Source organism: Erpetoichthys calabaricus, chromosome 12 (assembly GCF_900747795.2).
Source record: "Erpetoichthys calabaricus chromosome 12, fErpCal1.3, whole genome shotgun sequence".
NCBI classification, from domain to species: domain Eukaryota; kingdom Metazoa; phylum Chordata; class Cladistia; order Polypteriformes; family Polypteridae; genus Erpetoichthys; species Erpetoichthys calabaricus.
Genome location: NC_041405.2, coordinates 146,581,423 through 146,600,580, shown reverse-complemented (window position 1 = coordinate 146,600,580; position 19,158 = coordinate 146,581,423). Strand labels below are relative to the sequence as shown.

The 19,158-nt window shown below is 43.0% G+C and overlaps 1 protein-coding gene across 1 annotated transcript in view; it reads right to left on the bottom strand.

Annotated features, from left to right (window-relative positions):
• Nucleotides 1-437: 437 nt before the first annotated feature.
• The window catches only part of LOC114662823 (ras-related protein Rab-11B-like), a 41,282-nt gene continuing 22,561 nt past the window's right edge, over nucleotides 438-19,158 (bottom strand). The window contains exons 3-5 of the mRNA XM_028816507.2: nucleotides 9,105-9,298; nucleotides 8,931-9,011; nucleotides 438-1,164 (exon numbers count right to left, since the gene is read on the bottom strand). Of these exons, the coding sequence (XP_028672340.1) occupies nucleotides 1,019-1,164; nucleotides 8,931-9,011; nucleotides 9,105-9,298 (421 nt within the window). The 3' untranslated portion in view covers nucleotides 438-1,018. The remainder of the gene's footprint in view (nucleotides 1,165-8,930; nucleotides 9,012-9,104; nucleotides 9,299-19,158) is intronic.

The following is a 19,158-nucleotide window of genomic DNA, read 5'->3' as shown; positions in this document are numbered from 1 at the left end:
ATGTGAGTGTGTGTGTGTGTTTGTATGTGAGGGTGTGTGTGTGTTTGTATTTGAGTGTGTGTGTGTGTGTGAATGTGAGGGTGTGTGTGAGTGTGCATATGAATGTAAGGGTGAATGTAAGGGCGTGTGTGTGTGTGAATATGTGTGTGTGTGAATGTGAGGACGTGTGTGTGTGTGTTAGTATGTGAGGACGTGTGTGTGTATGTGAATGTGAGGACGTGTGTGTGTGTGTGTTAGTATGTGAGGGTGTGTGTGTGTATGTGAATGTGAGGACGTGTGTGTGTTCTTGCCCACAGCTGCTCAGTGCCTTTGCACACACAGTTCCTCTTTGTCTGTAGATCAGGTGTGAAGGTAAGAAAGTGAGCAGATTTTTCTTATGGCTTTAAATTGTCTTGCTGTTAAAAACAAAATTAAAAAATCCAAGTAGTAAGCACGTATTTAATAATGAACATTTTATTTTTTATTAAAACTGGGTCTCCAGATCACTGTTTGTGATTATTTCTGTCAAGATGCTCCACATGTGGATATATTTCTAAAAATGAAGATTGACATTAATTTTATTTCATTTAAACTTTTGCCAGTTTTTCTATTTTTGCAGGCCTACTGTGATGTACAACACCCCCCCCCCCCCCCCCCCCCCCCCCCCCAAAAAGCATGTATATCCTAATAAATGTGTTTGAAATGTATTCCTATTATACTCAGGCTTTGGCAGGGCTGCCCTTCCCATTATAAAGAGATATTTTTCTGTTTCTTTCCAAACCCCAAATTGCCCATTCCCATCATCTCTCCTGCTGCACCCCCCTACAACCCCCCCCCCCCAGCTCTGTATGAACCACAAACTACTTGAGAGAAAAAAAAACATTTTTAGGAGGGCAGGCTAATCAAATGCAGCTTTGGGGGAGCTCTTTTGTTACATTAATAATGATAATAATAAAAAAAAAAACACGCAGACACAAGACTTGGGGGTCAAAAGCAGAGAAACGGACAGTCGGCAGATTCAAGAGGAAGGTGCTGGAGGTCACAGGTTCTGACAGCACTGCAATTTGCTGGACCTCTGGCCGTCGGTGGTGGGTGGTACGCTGATGTCCACTACGTTGTTGCCCGGGGACTCATCGTGTGCTGACCGGTCAGCTATCTGCTTCTGTGATACGATGCGGTAAATCTCTAAAAGGGTAGAACAGAAATAGGAGTGAGCTTTAATGATCCCCATTATTAAAAAAAAGGGGCATTATAACCCATTGAAAATCAGAAGGCAGATTAGCCTCTTTATTATGATTAGGCCTAACACCGGGGTTCTTGAACTTTTTAATACGAGGACCCAAATAAGAAAATTGGTACCACACTTGAGCCCAATAAGAGAATTGTTAACATAACGACAGTGGAGCCGTGCGCAGACAGCTAAAAATGACAATTGAACAACAACAACATTTATTTCTAGCGCACATTTTCATACAAATGATTTTGCTCAAAGTGCTTTACAAGATGAAGAAAGAAAGAAACAATATATAAAAATGTGGTAATACTAATTAACAAAGAATAAAGTAAGGTCCAATGGCCAGGGAGGACAGAAATAACAAAACAAACAAAAAACTAAATCTGCAGGGGTTCCGAGGCCATGAGACCACCCAACCCCCTCTAGGCACAAACAAAAAACAGTTAATGTGTTTGTTTCCATTCTAGCATACTTACCGCATGAATATAACCGAAAGAGAAAATTGGAAACCAAATATATTGTTAATAAAACAATAAATATTATTGAAAACCGGGAGTGAGGCCTATCACTGCCAGGGTGAGTGCTTAGTGTACACTTTAGTAAAGCTGAGCAGTGCGGAGATGTGATTATTTTTGAAAGGAATGGTCACTTCACATAGTCACATGACAAATGGCGATGGATTAAAAAAAAAATGTAATCAACGCAATTGATTTATTATGTCATTATATAATATTACTTCTGCGGTGGGTTGGCACCATGCCCGGGATTAGTTCCTGCCTTGTGCCCTGTGTTGGCTGGGATTGGCTCCAGTAGACCCCCGTGACCCTGTGTTCGGATTCAGCGGGTTGGAAAACGGATGGATGGATAATATTACTTTTCAAATAATATTTTTGAAATGAGCTCCACTGTTAGATAGATAGATAGATAAAATGCACTATATAATAGATAGATAGATAGATAAATAGATAGATATGGAAGGCAGTATATAATAGATATAGATACATAGATATGGAAGACACTATATAATAGATAGATAGATAGATAAAAGGCACTATATAATAGATAGATAGATAGATAGATAGATAGATAGATAGATAGATAGATAGATAGATAGAGAAAAGGCACTATATAATAGATAGATAGATAGATAGATAGATACTTTATTAATACCAAGGGGAAATTCACATACTCCAGCAGCAGCATACTAATAAAAACAATATTAAATTAAAGAGTGATAACAATGCAGGTATACAGACAGACAATAACTTTGAATAATGTTAACGTTTACCCCCCTGGGTAGAATTGAAGAGTCGCATAGTGTGGGGGAGGAACGATCTCCTCAGTCTGTCAGTGGAGCAGGACGGTGACAGCAGTCTGTCACTGAAGCTGCTCCTCTGTCTGGAGATGATCCTGTTCAGTGGATGCAGTGGATTCTCCATGATGGACAGGAGTCTGCTCAGCACCCGTCACTCCGCGACGGATGTCAAACTGTCCAGCTCCGTGCCTGGGATAGTTAACACCAAGGCTAAAGAAGACAGTGTTTTTTGGAACACGTCTTCTCTATATCTGATAGTGTTAATGCACATAGTTCAGTATCCCAGTCATCATTTAAAAATTCAATAAACTGGGTAAAAAAAAAAAAGTGTTATTGAGTAGCTAAATTATTCCTGAACAAATTAGAAAATGTATGCATGGCGTGACCTTCAGGTGCGTTCAGGGACTAACTGATGTGACAGTTGCAGCATTGTGCATTTGTTTTTAGTTTCTTCTTCTAAGAGTCTGTTATCCCACTTTTGTTTAGTAAATATTTTTGTGGCAATGAGTCATATTGAGAAATTACAGCAATACATGTATACAATTGCATGTGTTAGTAGACTATGTTAAATATGTGCACTTTACAATGTCATGTAGTTAAACATGTAGCCTACACAGACTTTCATACACGGCAGATTTCAATTCCAGTGATGTAAAAAACAAAAAAACAACAAACAAAAGACACTGATTGATGTGTGTTAGTGGTGGAGGGTCTGTAACTAACATATTTGAAAGTATGCCCAATAAAGTAGTACCCAAAAACTACCAAAATAAACATAACTATTAATACAAAATGAAATTACTAAAATAAAAATTATTAATACAAAATGACCAATCTCTTATATATATTTCTCTTCTGGTTCGTCCTGCTTCCACTTCAAAACCGGTCCGGCATTTCTTGATTCCTATTCATCCTCTTCCATGCCATGCACAATACTGGCCTGCTGAGCGTAATACATCCAACAAGTACTCGAGGTGCTGCCACAACGGTAAAGTAGCTTTACCACCTTTGCGGGAGCCACCTGTGTCTTTACAACAGCTTCTTACACAGCAAACATCAGAAGCTAAAAATTATCGTGAACACATTCGAGAATACAACTCTTCTCTAGCGTTTGCTTCCATGGGTGCACAGATAACTCAGCCTCCTGGCCACGGACCATACTGTTTTAAAATACACGGGCAAATTTATCACCAAATCTCTCCACTATATGCTAACACTCCTACCTCTCCAGGATATGAACAGTTGTATGTTTTTGACACAGCACAAGCTACTGAAGTACACTTACAAAATAAAGCAAACTCTGCATGCACCGAAAATGTACTTCTCCAGCTAGATTCCATGCTCAGAACCATCAACACCTTCGCTAAATCATACAAACGCATGCATGAAATTGCTCAGTCCAATCCAACAGCATCTGTATGAATGGTTTTCAAGGAAAACCCTGGGCAGGATTTACGACGATACAATGCCCTAACATTGCAGCGATTTTCGTCAGAGAAGATGGCGAACCTCCTGCCGAAAGGGACATTTGCATCTATCCCATAGGCAACTCCTGTAAACAGATTTCCACGCTCAATATGAATTGCGATCCTATGGTTTACACACTTTTATTCCCCTACGGAGACATTGGCCGGCACAAAGATTTACAACATGTTCCCGATAAAAGAAGCACCAAGCGAATAAGGCTTACTCAATGCCAATTTTTTACAGATTAGCAATGAGGAATACATTTAGTGTTTTGCACTCCAGCGGCAAACTATTCCAACAGTACGTCATAGATGCGTATGTTTAAACAGGGCGCGCGTCTCAACTATCGCAGATTACATCAATAAGATCTGCGCGTGGAACTATCAGCCGCACTGCAAGCAAACGCTGAAAATAACAACGTACGTGTAGGCAAAATGATCATATTACTGTCCACATTTCCAGGATGTCCAAGATACATGCAACAAAACTATCAGGATGCCATGGCCATAGTATGTAAATTCGGAAAGTCTGATTTATTTATCACTTTCACATGTAATCCTGCTTGGCCGGAAATTCTACATGCACACTGCGTCTTTCAAGAAGTATTTATTTCCTCTTGATTTCTGAATTCCTTTCTCACCGTTTTCTGTTCCTATTCTTCCACCACCGTATGCTATGGCGGGCGTCGGCTAGTACTTGCATAAAATCGCTAACAGTTACCTTAAAGGAGGAAACAAACTGAAATAAGTCTCAAGTCTAGCTATTAGTTAAAACCCAGTATATGGTGGTGAGCCCCTGTAAAGTGCCACTTTCATCAGGACTGAAGATTCCGACACATTAAACTACTCCTCCATATGATTTAAAGAACTTTATTACAAAACACAGGCAAATTAGAAAACATACTAAATGTTTTAAACTTGGCCTAACATTTCCAAAAATGCAATTTCCTTTACTGTATTCACAGGCCACTTTATTAGGTACACCCGTTCAACTGCTTGTTAATGCAAACATCTCATAAGCAAATCAAATGGCAGGAGTTTCAGCCTGTAGACCTCGTCAAGATGATGTGCTGAAGTTCAAACCGAGCATCAGAATGGGGAAGAAAGGGGATTGAAGTAACTTTCAACGTAGCATGGCTGTTGGTGCCAGACAGGCTGGTCTGAGTATTTCAGAAACTGCTGATCTACAGGGATTTTCATGCACAACCATCTCTAGGGTTTACAGAGAATGGTCCAAAAAAAGGGAAAATATCCAGTGAGCGGCAGTTCTCTGGGTGAAAATGTCTTGTTGATGCCAGAGGTCAGAGGAGAATGGCCAAGCTGATAGATCAAGCTGATAGAAAGGCAACAGGAGCTCAGATAAGCACTCGTTATAACCGAGGTATGCAGAAGAGCATCTCTGAGCACACAACACGTAGAGGCCTTGAAGCAGGTGGGCTACAGCAACAGGAGACCACACCGGGTGACACTCCTGTCAGCTAAGAACAGGCAACTGAGGGCTACAAGTCTTCAAAGGTCTCAGAAAAATTGAACAACAGAAGATTAGAAAAAATGTTGACTGGTCTGATGAGTTTCAGTTTCTGCTGTGACATTCTGACATCAGAATTTGACATCAACTGCATGAAAACTGGTATCCATCCTGCCTTGTATCAATGGTTCAGGTTGGTAGTGTATTGGTGTAGGAGATATTTTCATGGCACAGTTTGGGCCCCTTCGTACCAACTGAGCATTGTTTAAATGCCACAGCCTACCTAAGTATTGTTGCTGACCATGTCCATCCCTTTAGTGTACTCATCTTCTGATGGCTCCTTCCAGCAGGATAACACGCCATGTCACAAAGTTCAGATCATCTCAAACTGGTTTCTTGAACATGACAATGAGTTCACTGTACTCAAATGGCCTCCACAATCACCAGATCTCAATCCAGTAGAGCACCTTTGGGATGTGATGGCATGGGAGATTCGCATCATGGACGTGCAGCTGACAAATCTGCAGCAACTGCGTGATGCCATCATGTCAATATGGAGCAAAATCCCTTGTTGATTCTGTGCCATGAAGAGTTATGGAAGTTCTGAAGACAAAAGGGGGTCCAACCTGGTACTAGCAAGGTGCACCTAATAAAGTGGTCAGTGACTGTATGGAATTATATCCAACTAAAATGATCAAAAAACTGTTGCTCCATGTCCTGCTCGACAGCAATCAAATCACCCATTCCCCTTTACAGCGTTAAGGCAGGACAGACTAATGGAGCAACGACTTATTATACACAGGCATGATTAATCAACTGATACTTACGTATACTTTAATACAGGCATTTACATATTATTATACAAATGGCTCTTATAAAGTAATTCATTAAATCAATATCAATAACTAAGAACTTGGAAAAGATGTATTTTATAACGGGAACACCAAACATGACAGTTATCTTAAAAGATTTTAATACCCAGAAGCAAAAGCGTCTCTTCAGGCACCGACAAACCCACGCTCAGTCTGTTGTGCGTTGTACCCCTAAGTCGTGGCTTTTCAGACTCAGTCCTGGGGACCCCACCCCTGTGGCTGCTGGTTTTTGTTCCAAGCAGCTTATGTTTTTAATTGGACTTCTGGGATAACTGAGTGAACTCTTATTTCCCAGATTCTGTATTTTGGGAACAATACAAAAATTAGAAAACTATATTTTCATCTTGATGTTCATTCTGTTTTTACAGGTGCTCTAATTGTCTAATTAATCCATTATTTACTGATTAGTGAGTCTGACGCTGCAATAGTTGCAGCCTTTCGTGACTCAGTGTTGTCTGCCTGGGTGTCTGCTCTGCTTGTTTTTAATTGTCATTAATAAGATACAATAAAAGGAACAAACTGCACAGAGAAAGGGCAAAATAGAATGAAACCAACAAAAGAGAGTTAAGCATTGTGACGGGACGCCGGGACGCCCCTTCAACACTGGATTTGGGGGAGCAGCCATGGGATGCACTCTACGTCTCCCAGAACGCGTGGTGGCAGCCCTCCTGGGTTACATCGGGGCCACAGGTGTGGGACTTCAGGACTCAGACCTGTTGGGCTCCGTGGCCACCACCCGGAGGAGCTGCTAGGCTTAACGAGCCCCTGTGGGCTGGAATGCAGCCACACCCGAAAGTGCAGCCTAATTAGGCCAATTACCACCTGGAGCACTACAGGGAGGGCTACAAAAAGAGCCTGCAGCCACTACTCAAGGGCCAGAGTCAGGAGTAGGAGTAGGAGTAGGAGTAGGAGTAGGAGTAGGAGTAGGAGTAGGAGTAGGAGTAGGAGTAGGAGTAGGAGTAGGAGTCGGAGAGTGTGTTGTGTCTCTTTGCTTGTGCTTTTGGGACTGTGTTGGGCCTGTGGGACACGGGGAAGACGTGCCCCACGGCTGAAGAGAAAATAAAAAGTTTTTCATTTCATACGTGCCTCTGTGCTCATCTGTGTCAGGTCAGGCGCCTATATAGCGCCTTTTTATTACAGCATTTAAATCTATAGCAAAAGCAGAAATATTTCTAAATGTAAAAATCATGCTGCTGTGCTTTTCTGATTGTAGAATAAGAGAAAAACATACCAGCTAATTAAATGACAACAATGTGATCAGGTGTTGTCACTGATTAGGAATCTGACTGGAACAAAAACCTGCAGCCGCAGGGGGTCCCGAGTCTGAAAACCCCTGCCCTAAGTAGCTCTTTGAGGGTGGCACAAACTGAACTCCTACCCTGTCCTTGTTACTTGCCCACTTTTGGGAGCTTTTCCCAGTCAAGGCAATGCAGCACACGCCTTTGACGAGGTACAAAAAGCCCAGTATCCTTTGCTCCCTAAAAGTAGCCACAGTAATTTGAGAAAAAAGGAAAAGGACGTCTATATTAGGTTTATATCGAGCAAAGACATCATGCAGCATCTTGATTTGCACCCATTTCTGAGAAGGGTCATGCTAAATTTGAAAAGGCCACCACAGAAGCCTACGTCTACTCCTTCCACTTTGTGGTAAAGAAGCCAGCGGTGTGCTGCTGCTGTTTCAAACAAGTGCAAAATCCGGGTATGGAAAGAATAGGTCTGTGGGTAGAAAATCTTTTTTTACTTTATTTTTTTGTAATTGTTTGATGCTTGGGCGGCACGGTGGCACAGTGGGTGGCGCTGCTGCCTCGCAGTTAGGAGACCTGGGTTCGCTTCCCGGGTCTTCCCTGCGTGGAGTTTGCATGTTCTCCCCGTGTCTGCGTGGGTTTCCTCCCACAGTCCAAAGACATGCAGGTTAGGTGGATTGGTGATTCTAAATTGTCCTCTGTGTGTGTGTGTGTGTGTGCCCTGCGGTGGGCTGGCGCCCTGCCCGGGGTTTGTTTCCTGCCTTGCGTTAGGATATAGTGGGTTGGATAATGGATGGATGTTTGATGCTTTGACGCTGACCAGCAAACAGCTGGCACTGCTACTGGGCATGCAGTGTGCAGGCTGCGCTATGCCATGTGGGCTGTCTGTGTCTTTGCGGCTTGTCCTTCATTACCTCAAAGCTGTTTGATTCTAAACTCAAGGCGTTTCTGTTTCGTTTCCTGCAGTTCATAGCCAACATGTTTCCCTGACACTCAATGGTTACCCGGATCTACTTAGTGTTTAAATCTACATGTCTAGATTTTGTTAGATGATGTCAGAAGGTGCCAGAATGATCTAGCCGGTCCCTTATCCTACCATAGTCCAGACTCCCATCCCTTAGGTGTCCATGTTTGGTTACTTCATTAGTCACAACTGTTGTGGTGTGTGTGTGTTTGTGTGTGAAACATTGACTGGCATAGCAGCCAGCGCTTGGTTTTACCTTATGCCTACCTTATGCCCAGTGCTGCCAGGTCAGATGAGCTATGGACACAGTTCAAGTGTACTGTCATGTGTGCACAGTACATTTATGTAATCTAACAACCCCGGCTTGCACACATTTCAGACGTTTTACCTGTCAGAATATTTTTGAACGCCTCTTCTACGTTGGTGGAGTCCAGAGCTGATGTTTCAATAAATGACAAGTTGTTTTTTTCTGTATCAGAGGACAAAAATCAAAAGACATGTATTAGCTTGTGTAGGTGGGGGAGAGCAGACATGAGGGGGAGGACAATTTAAAAAACCACACCTGCAAAGGCACGGGCTTCATCAGTGGGCACGGCCCTCAGGTGTCGCAGGTCACTCTTGTTTCCCACTAGCATGATGACAATGTTGTTGTCGGCATGATCCCTCAGCTCCTTCAGCCAGCGCTCCACGTTTTCGTATGTGAGGTGTTTGGCAATGTCATACACCAGCAGGGCGCCCACGGCACCCCTATAATACCTGCAAAAATAAAAATGATACAAAGGAAGGATCTCACAAAGGTGCCACACTTTGTTTCAAAAATGTTGCATGGATGTTAGATGCTTCCAAGTCAAGTCAGGTTGGGTAGGTATAGTGCTCTGCACACTGGAAGTCCACAAGTAAAATAAAATTTCAAACTTTACAAATTTCATAATGAGAGGTTGGGAGCATGCACTGATACAGCGTGGTGCCGCACCCACCACCTGAGGATCCCAAATTAGGACCCTAGTGCAGTCGTGAACGGGTGATACCTCAGCACCACACTAGTTTGAATGGAGTGGAACAGTTGGGAGGTTTTTGACAGTGGCTGGGGTGCCAGTCCTGCCACCGACCCCCCAAGTTCTCTCTACATGTTGCAGGACCTGCTTGCAGGGCTGGACGCAGATTAACGTCATACTCAGGACGGAGCAATTAAAGGTTAAGGGCCCAACGGAGTGGACTCACTTCTGGCATTTACGGGATTCGAACCGGGAACTGGAATGAGCCTCAGAGCCACCACATAAAAATATAGATTAGTGTGAAGACAAAGATAACAATATAATTTCAAAGTGATTAACACAAAAGGATCCTAACAATAAACATCTGTGGATTTTGTTGAACTATGACCAGTTGACAATAGAGGAGAGGAAAACAAAACCACAGTCAGCAATGCCTCTGAGTAAAACTAAAATTCTGGGGAATCCACGGTCAGTTAGGAAGATAAATGTCAGACGTGGTCATATTGTGATTGGTGTTCTTTATTCATTTTGTTGACACTTTCCTAAGGAGTTTTTGGGGCTTTTTGTTGGCTATTCTGGGGGTTATGCCATTTATTTCATCCTATCTTGGTTCTTGACTAAGTCGTAACTTTTTGGTATCTTATGGTGGCGCCATTTTGAATATTGACGGGCAGAGCTGTTTTGTGATTTTCGCATCGGCTGTTACCAAGGCAACCTCCCAGAAGTCTCCAGGGAGTGGGCTCGCATGACGTCATCGGTGCGACCCTTTAAAAAGGTCATTTCTGTGTCATTTGGGAATCCCTATTTTGGAAAAATCTAAAACACTTAACTTGTGATTCTCTGTATTTTGTTTCTCTTGTTTTTCTGACTTACTTTCTGGTTTACAATTCTGATTCTTGCCTCACGTTTCTGGTTTGGTGAAAGATTGGTTTGTCTCTCTTTGGGTTTGACTCTGTTTTTTTCTCGTTTATGTCTTCCGGGAAATAAAAACCATTCTGCTTTGGCAGAACAAGTCACAACTGGCTGCCCACTCCATCCTGGCAGTACTACAGTAAAGTCAGTGCTGGGCTGTCTAATCTGATGACAGAAACTTTCCATTGTTTGATTCCAAGGCTCCCAGTATCACAGGTGTCTTACGAAAAGTCAAGCAAGCAGCTTGGCAGTAGAGCAAGGGCACCAAGTACTAAAGCAGAACACCGTGAAGAGAAACAAAATCGAGGAGGATTAGTAACAGCTCAGAATTATTGTTTTAATTCTATTAGTAGTTAGTACAGATGACTAACAAACAAAGATGCATTATACACAAATAATCAGCAGCTCTAATCAGGGTATGCCTGACTAAAGTCATCCATCTACAGTAGTGATGAGAAACTGAATTTGCAGCAAAACGTCATGTTATGCTTCATAAAAAAATTTCACAAAATAAATTGTTTTATTTCCAGAGTAACCCGTGCCATTGAAACAAGAAGAAAGTTTAGTTTACCGTATATACTCGTGGATAAGTTCTCCCGTGGATAAGTCAGGACTTGATTTTACAGTATATTTTCTGGTATTTTATAATGTCGCTCGTATAAGTCGAATGTGGAAAACTCACGCTATTGGTACAAGGGATATGCTAATACCCACCTGGGAGAGTAACCATGGAGCACAAGGCCTTTCTTTTCTATGTGGGTGTGGCAATGCGCTGTACCAGCCTGTGCTCCTAACCTCTCTCTGTCTCTCTATTGTGCCCACGTGACCACACGGTAACACCTGAACTATTCCTAAGCACCATTTGCACTGATTTGAGTTTTTTGTTTCTCACACCCTGCATACAGCTTCATTGTAATAGCATCCCTTTTCTACGATGGAGCGTTCAATCAGAAGAAAATATGAAGCTGGTTTTAAATTAAACGTCATTGAAGTAGCTAAAGAAATTGGTAACTACGCTGCTGCAACAAAATTCGATGCGTCTGAGAAACTGATGCGAGACGGGAGGAGGCAAAAAGATGTAAAAAAAAATAAGGGTTGCATTTTTGAACAGGCGTATAAGTCAGGGTCTGATTTTATGATTGATTTTTTCACGTGAGTATATACAGTGCATCTGGAAAGTATTCACAGCACATCACTTTTTCCACATTTTGTTATGTTACAGCCTTATTCCAAAATGGATTAAATTCATTTTTTTCCTCAGAATTCTACACACAACACCCCATAATAACAACGTGAAAAAAGTTTACTTGAGGTTTTTGCAAATTTATTAAAAATAAAAAAATTGAGAAAGCACATGTACATAAGTATTCACAGCCTTTGCCATGAAGCTCCAAATTGAGCTCAGGTGCATCCTGTTTCCCCTGATCATCCTTGAGATGTTTCTGCAGCTTCATTGGAGTCCATCTGTGGTAAATTCAGTTGATTGGACATGATTTGGAAAGGCACACACCTGTCTATATAAGGTCCCACAGTTGACAGTTAATGTCAGAGCACAAACCAAGCATGAAGTCAAAGGAATTGTCTGTATCTCGAGGCACATATCTGGGGAAGGTTACAGAAAAATTTCTGCTGCTTTGAAGGTCCCAATGAACACAGTGGCCTCCATCATCTGTAAGTGGAAGAAGTTTGAAACCACCAGGACTCTTCCTACAGCTGGCCAGCCATCTAAACTGAGCGATCAGGGGAGAAGGGCCTTAGTCAGGGAGGTGACCAAGAATCCGATGGTCATTCTGTCAGAGCTCCAGAGGTCCTCTGTGGAGAGAGGAGAACCTTCCAGAAGGACAACCATCTCTGCAGTAATCCACCAGTCAGGCCTGTATGGTAGAGTGGCCAGACGTAAGCCACTCCTTAGTAAAAGGCACATGGCAGCCCGCCTGGAGTTTGCCAAAAGGCACCTGAAGGACTCTCGGACCATTAGAAAGAAAATTCTCTGGTCTGATGAGACAAAGATTGAACTCTTTGGTGTGAATGCCAGGCGTCACGTTTGGAGGAAACCAGGCACCGCTCATCACCAGGCCAATACCATCCCAACAGTGAAGCATGGTGGTGGCAACATCATGCTGTGGGGATGTTTTTCAGCGGCAGGAACTGGGAGACTAGTCAGCATAATGGGAAAGATGACTGCAGCAATGTACAGAGACATCCTGGATGAAAACCTGCTCCAGAGCGCTCTTGACCTCAGACTGGGGCGACGGTTCATCTTTCAGCAGGACAACGACCCTAAGCACACAGCCAAGATATCAAAGGAGTGGCTTCAGGACAACTCTGTGAATGTCCTTGAGTGTCCCAGCCAGAGCCCAGACTTGAATCCGATTGAACATCTCTGGAGAGATCTTGAAATGGCTGTGCACCGACGCTTCCCATCCAACCTGATGGAGCTTGAGAGGTGCTGCAAAGAGGAATGGGCGAAACTGGCCAAGGATAGGTGTGCCAAGCTTGTGGCATCATATTCAAAAAGACTTGAGGCTGGAATTGCTGCCAAAGGTGCATCGACAAAGTATTGAGCAAAGGCTGTGAATACTTATGGACATGGGATTTCTCAGTTTTTTTATTTTTAATAAATTTGCAAAAACCTCAAGTAAACTTTTTTCACGTTGTCATTATGGGGTGTTGTGTGCAGAATTCTGAGGAAAAAAATGACTTTAATCCATTTTGGAATAAGGCTGTAACATAACAAAATGTGGAAAAAGTGATGCGCTGTGAATACTTTCTGGATGCACTGTAGATAGTTTAGTTTAGAAAGTTTAGTTTCTGTCTGGAAGTGTTGACATGCATTAACTCTGAATGTATCTCCCTGTAATTCAGTGTTTACAAACCCCATTTCCGCTTCACTTAACTTCCCCGTGTCTGACTCATCTCGAGTTTTGCGATCACCAAGAGTGTCATCATAACTGGCAAAGTGGAGATCGTACTACCAGGACACGTCTGGCGGCTCAACGAAATGTGCTTCATGTGACGGGAAATGAGTCCGCTGATGTTTTATTTATAAACCCTCATTGTGAGAGACAATCTTAGAGAGTTAAGGTTAATGTTAAATTTACATAAGTGTGTCTGCTTAATTTCAATAGAATATCCGTTGATGTTTTATTTACAATCCCCAACTTCCAGAAAAGTGGGGATATTTTCCAAAATGCAATAAAAACAACTATGGTGATACTCTTGGTGATTGCAAAACTAAAGATGCATCAGAGATGGGAAACTCCACGACACTTGAAGTGTGCAAACCCTCATCTGAAGGAATGAGGGCACAGGAAAGGGCAATTGCTAGGTAACAGCGGGGGTCGGGTAGGGCTACCCATATAGTGACAGATCACAGTCATGGGATGTTGGTGCATTTTGGTGTGTCTTTGTATGGAAAATGTGCAGCATGTCACATCTTTTAAAAACAAATGCATTGTGATGTGAATGAAAGACATAAATGGAATTGATTTGACAGGTGTCGGTCATTGATCTGTCATTGGTTTGACGGAATACATTCTTTATGCCACAGCAGAAAGGGGCACAGGTAAACACAGGGCGGTAAGGGGCAGTATTCCTTGTTTCCCATCCTAAAAAAATCCCTTCAACTCCCTCCCCCCAAAAACGTTTTAATGAGTTTCTCGTAACAAATTTTAATGTCGGTTTCACAATACTGTATGTAGATTTGAAACTTTCCTGCTTTGCTCATCACCAGTCCTCATCTGGGAATAGGCCTGAGTATGTTTCTGGCTTGAAATTCTATGTAAAAATGGTTAGGCCCGAGTGTCTCTTGGGTTAAGCTGTTGTGATCCCCAGTGTAAAGTGTTAAGCACCAATAACACCCGGGACAGTTGCCGTCTAGTGGATAACATAACATGACGTAGCAAACATGATGCCACTTTTTAATATTCAGCCTTCAACCAAAACACACAATGGCATGTAAAAAATCTGTAAAGCCAATTTTAGAACAAACTGCAAGTGAAGTTGAATTAGTTGAATCAAGTGACAGTGAGGGGCAGCACGGTGGCACAGTTGGGAGATCTGGGGACCTGGGTTCGCTTCCTGGGTCCTCCCTGCGTGGAGTTTGCATGTTCTCCCCGTGTCTGCGTGGGTTTCCTCCGGGCGCTCCGGTTTCCTCCCACAGTCCAAAGACATGCAGGTTAGGTGGATTGGCGATTCTAAATTGGCCCTAGTGTGTGCTTGGTGTGTGGGTGTGTTTGTGTGTGTCCTGCGGTGGGTTGGCACCCTGCCCGGGATTGGTTCCTGCCTTGTGCCCTGTGTTGGCTGGGATTGGCTCCAGCAGACCCCCGTGACCCTATGTTTGGATTCAGCGGGTTGGAAAATGGATGGATGGATGGAAGTGACAGTGATGACAGTGTGAATTGGTCATTAGACTGGGGGGGCAGCATTGGTCCTGGAGGGCCGCAGTGGCTGCAGGTTTTCATTGCAACCCAACTGCTTAATTAGAAACCAATCCTTGCCAATCTCAGGCTTTGTTTAATTTTACGGCTTGTTAGTCTACAATGTTGCCCAGTAGGGGCTGGGTGGTCTCATGGCCTCAGAACCCCTGCAGATTTTGTCTGGAGTTTTTTTTGTTTGTTTGTTTTTTCAGTCCTCCCTGGGTTTAAACCTTACTTTATTCTTTATTTCTTAGTATTGCCTAATTTTGTTTTTATATTTTTTCTTTCTTTATCTTATAAAGCACTTTGAGAGCTAGATTATTTGTATGAAAATGTGCTATAGAAATAAATGTTGTTATTATTAGGTTCTTTCAATGTATATTTTTACTTTTCCAATGATAGCATTCAAATGATCTGAAACCTAAAATGGATCATTTTCAGTCTGTAATGTTTTATCTTAAGTGTTTTATTAAACCAAATAGTGCATGATGAACCCACACAGGTGTAAATGGAGACAAGTTACATGGAGAACTGCTGGCTCCTTTGTCATTTGTATCTTAATGTTAATAAGGAGGGTGGCACGGTGGCACAGTGGGTAGCGCTGCTGCCTCGCAGTAAGGAGACCTGGGTTCGCTTCCTGGGTCCAAAGACATGCAGGTTAGGTGGATTGCCGATCCTAAATTGTCCCCAATGTGTGCTTGGTGTGTGGGTGTCCTGCGATGGCACCCTGCCCGGGATTGGTTCCTGCCTTGCGCCCTGTGTTGGCTGGGATTGGCTCCAGCAGACCCCCGTGATCCTGTGTTCAGATTCAGCGGGTTGGAAAATGGATGGATGGATGTTATTAAGGAGCCATTAAAACAGTGAATGCAGCTGTTTAAGACTGAAATAAGCAATTAAGAGTGGGGAACCTTAACATGCGAGACCACTATAAATGAAGCATCAAAATGTCACTTGAGCAAGACGTGCTTCATCAGCAATAATTGACATCTCATTAAGAAACTGGGCTGGAGCCAAACCCTGCAAAAAAAAACTGTGACCCTCCAGGACCGACGCTGCCCACCCCTGCATTAGACGTTGACCCAGATAGTGAAAGTGGTGTATATGGCACAGTACAACCAAACCACCGTAATATGCTTGGCAACTTTTGTCATGTAAAGCTGCTGCGGGATGCAGTATCGACGTGACAGAAAGGCAAACAACATGAGGGGTGCATCAGTCGTGCAGTTCAGGCGCTGACATTCTACCCTCTCAATCGCAAAAAGCACAAAAGAAAAGAAAAGTGCGCAAAGAAACCCCCTTCTACTGTCCCAGCTGCGACAGCGGGCTGTGCATTGGTGACAGTTTCAAAGTAAGTCACATGAAGGATGTGTGCTACATTTGCACCAGTACAGCGGTGGCCACTAGACGTAGCTTTCCCTTCTGCAGTTATGGTGACGTTTTGGTATTTACATGTTTCTGTTACACATAATATTTGTTTTATTGTTGAAAAGAATTCAGCATTCCTGGCTTGTTTTTTTCCGGGGGTAAACATAACGCTGAAAAGGTTCAAAAGCTGAAATTGAAAGGGCTTCTCTTATACAAGCAGGCAGCTGGGGAGCCCTGTAGCTAAAGGATTTCAAATTATTACTTCTCAGTAGACTAATACCTTTGATTTACAATCTACTGATGACTTCAGAAAGTTAAATAAAAAAAAAGTCGTTTAGCCGAGTCAGAATTTGTTATGAAAGGCGGAGGCACAAACAGCAAAGGCACATTTAGTGCAAAAATGGCAATTTAAATGTGTTACCAGGGACTCTTGACTGTTTCTGACTTTGTTATAAATGACCATGGACCCTCCAGCGGTTTATCCCCACAACCCCTACTTCCCCCTAGATGGTGCTGACTGGAGTTTTTGTGATGTGCTACGTTCAAATATGTACCTTTTTTTTAAACTTTTATTATACTTTTTAACCTTTGATTAATTACTAAGCCTGCCTGTACGGCCTGAGTATCCTCCCACTTTACAAAGACACAATAAAACAACTCTCTGCTGCCACCTAGTGGACAGTTTCTAACAAACAGTGTCTGTACTTCACAAGACGAGACATAAGAAATTATATAAGAATACCTGTGATGGCCTTTGGTATTAAGAGGTTTCAGTCTCTTCTAGGATTTCTATTACTTCACAATATACCGTTACAATGCTTTATATGATTTATTTATAGTATTGCCCCTTTTGTGCAGAGATTAAACATATAATCCATTTTATTACAGGATAATGCACCATGTCACAAAGCTCAAATCATCTCACACTGGTTTCTTGAACATGAAAAAGTGTTCTCTGGACTCAAATGGCCTCCACAGTCATCCATCCATCCATTTTCCAACCCGCTGAATCCGAACACAGGGTCACGGGGGTCTGCTGGAGCCAATCCCAGCCAACACAGGGCACAAGGCAGGAACCAATCCCGGGCAGGGTGCCAACCCACCGCAGGACACACACAAACACACCCACACACCAAGCACACACTAGGGCCAATTTAGAATCACCAATCCACCTAACTGGCATGTCTTTAGACTGTGGGAGGAAACTGAAGCGCCCGGACAAAGCCCACGCAGACACGGGGAGAACATGCAAACTCCTCCACGGTCACCAGACCTCAATGCAGTAGAGCATCTTTGGGATGTGGTGGAACCGGAGATTCGCATCATGAATGTGCAGCTGACAAATCTGCGAGAACTGCCTGATGCTATCATGTCAATATGGACCAGAATCCTTGGTGAATGTTTCCAGCACCTTGCTGAATCTGTGCTAAGAAGAACTACGGCAGGTCTGAAGGCAAAAGGGGATCCAACCCAGTACTAGCAAAGTGTACCTAATAAAGTGGCCATTGAGTGTAGGGATGGGCTTTGTGTTTATGAGTGTGGACAACCAATCAACACACACCTGGAAGTCCACCCATCCATTCAACCTGCTGAATCCGAACACAGGGTCAAGGGGGGCTGCTGGAGCCAATCCCAGCCAACACAGGGCGCAAGGCAGGAACCAATCCCGGGCAGGGTGCCAACCCACCACAGGACACACACACCAAGCACACACACACACACACACCAAGCACACACTAGGGCCAATTTAGGATCGCCAATCCACCTAACCTACATGTCTTTGGACTGTGAGAGGAAACCGGAGCGCCCGGAGCAGACACGGGGAGAACATGCAAACTCCACGCAGGGAGAACCCAGGAAGCGAACCCAGGTCTCCTTACTGTGAGGCAGCAGTGCTACCACCACGCCGACCACGCCGACCACACCTAGAAGTGCACTTAACAGATATTTTTATCCAAAGTTTCTTACAAAAGAGGTCAAAATAATCAAGGAAGTATTAATCTTGGGGACAAGTGTCGTAGGACAAAGGTACAATGCGTGTAATGTAGCATCAAGGAATAAGGAACGTAGGTGCTTTGGACTGCACAAACAGAAGAGAGGCTCATCCATCCATTGTTGCGTGTTTTGTGCAACACGACAGAACAGAAAAAAAAGAAAGTAAAGGGTCAAGATTGGGGGTGAACTTGCTGTACCTGGATGAGATTCGTACAGCAGCGGCTCTGTCCGGCAGCCACGTTATTAGCTGTCAGAAGGGAGGAGTTTGCAATACTTTGGAGATATGAAGCTGTGCTGGAGAGTCATTACACAGTCGTCTCAGTTGTCATCCCCTGTGATTTCTTGTGACATCCCTCGATCAGTAACTGCAGCTGTCAAGTTTAACGTTCCCTCTGATTACATGTCTTGTAATGTGACATTAGTTTAAAATGAAAGTGGCCAACTCCCATTTAGATTAGAAAGAAATTTGTGCTGATTGTTCTCGGTAACCCACAACCCCTGCCCCAGTACCCTGCTCCATCTTTTTTACTACCATCCGCCACTGTGTTTCTTTATATAGTGGACTAAAAGAAACAGTAGGCATATTTATATATAAATATACAGTATTTGCAAGTAATCAGCATTGAGCAGTGACAGGCATTCAAATCAGCAAAATTACAAGGGGACCCAAATTTTTGCTCAGCCAGTTTCTCACATTTGATTTAATTTCATACAACTAAATACTGCTTCACTAAAAATCTTTGTTCAGAAAACACCGCAGTACTCAGATGTTCCCAGGAAATGAAAGACAGACCACTGTTATAATTTTTGTTGAAAGTAGAATAAATTATTATGCAGGTTGAGAGGGGTTCCCAAACTTTTTCATATGACTGTATATATGGATAAATCTTTTGTAACTCTTCTCGAGTTCTTCTACACGGTTTCAAACACT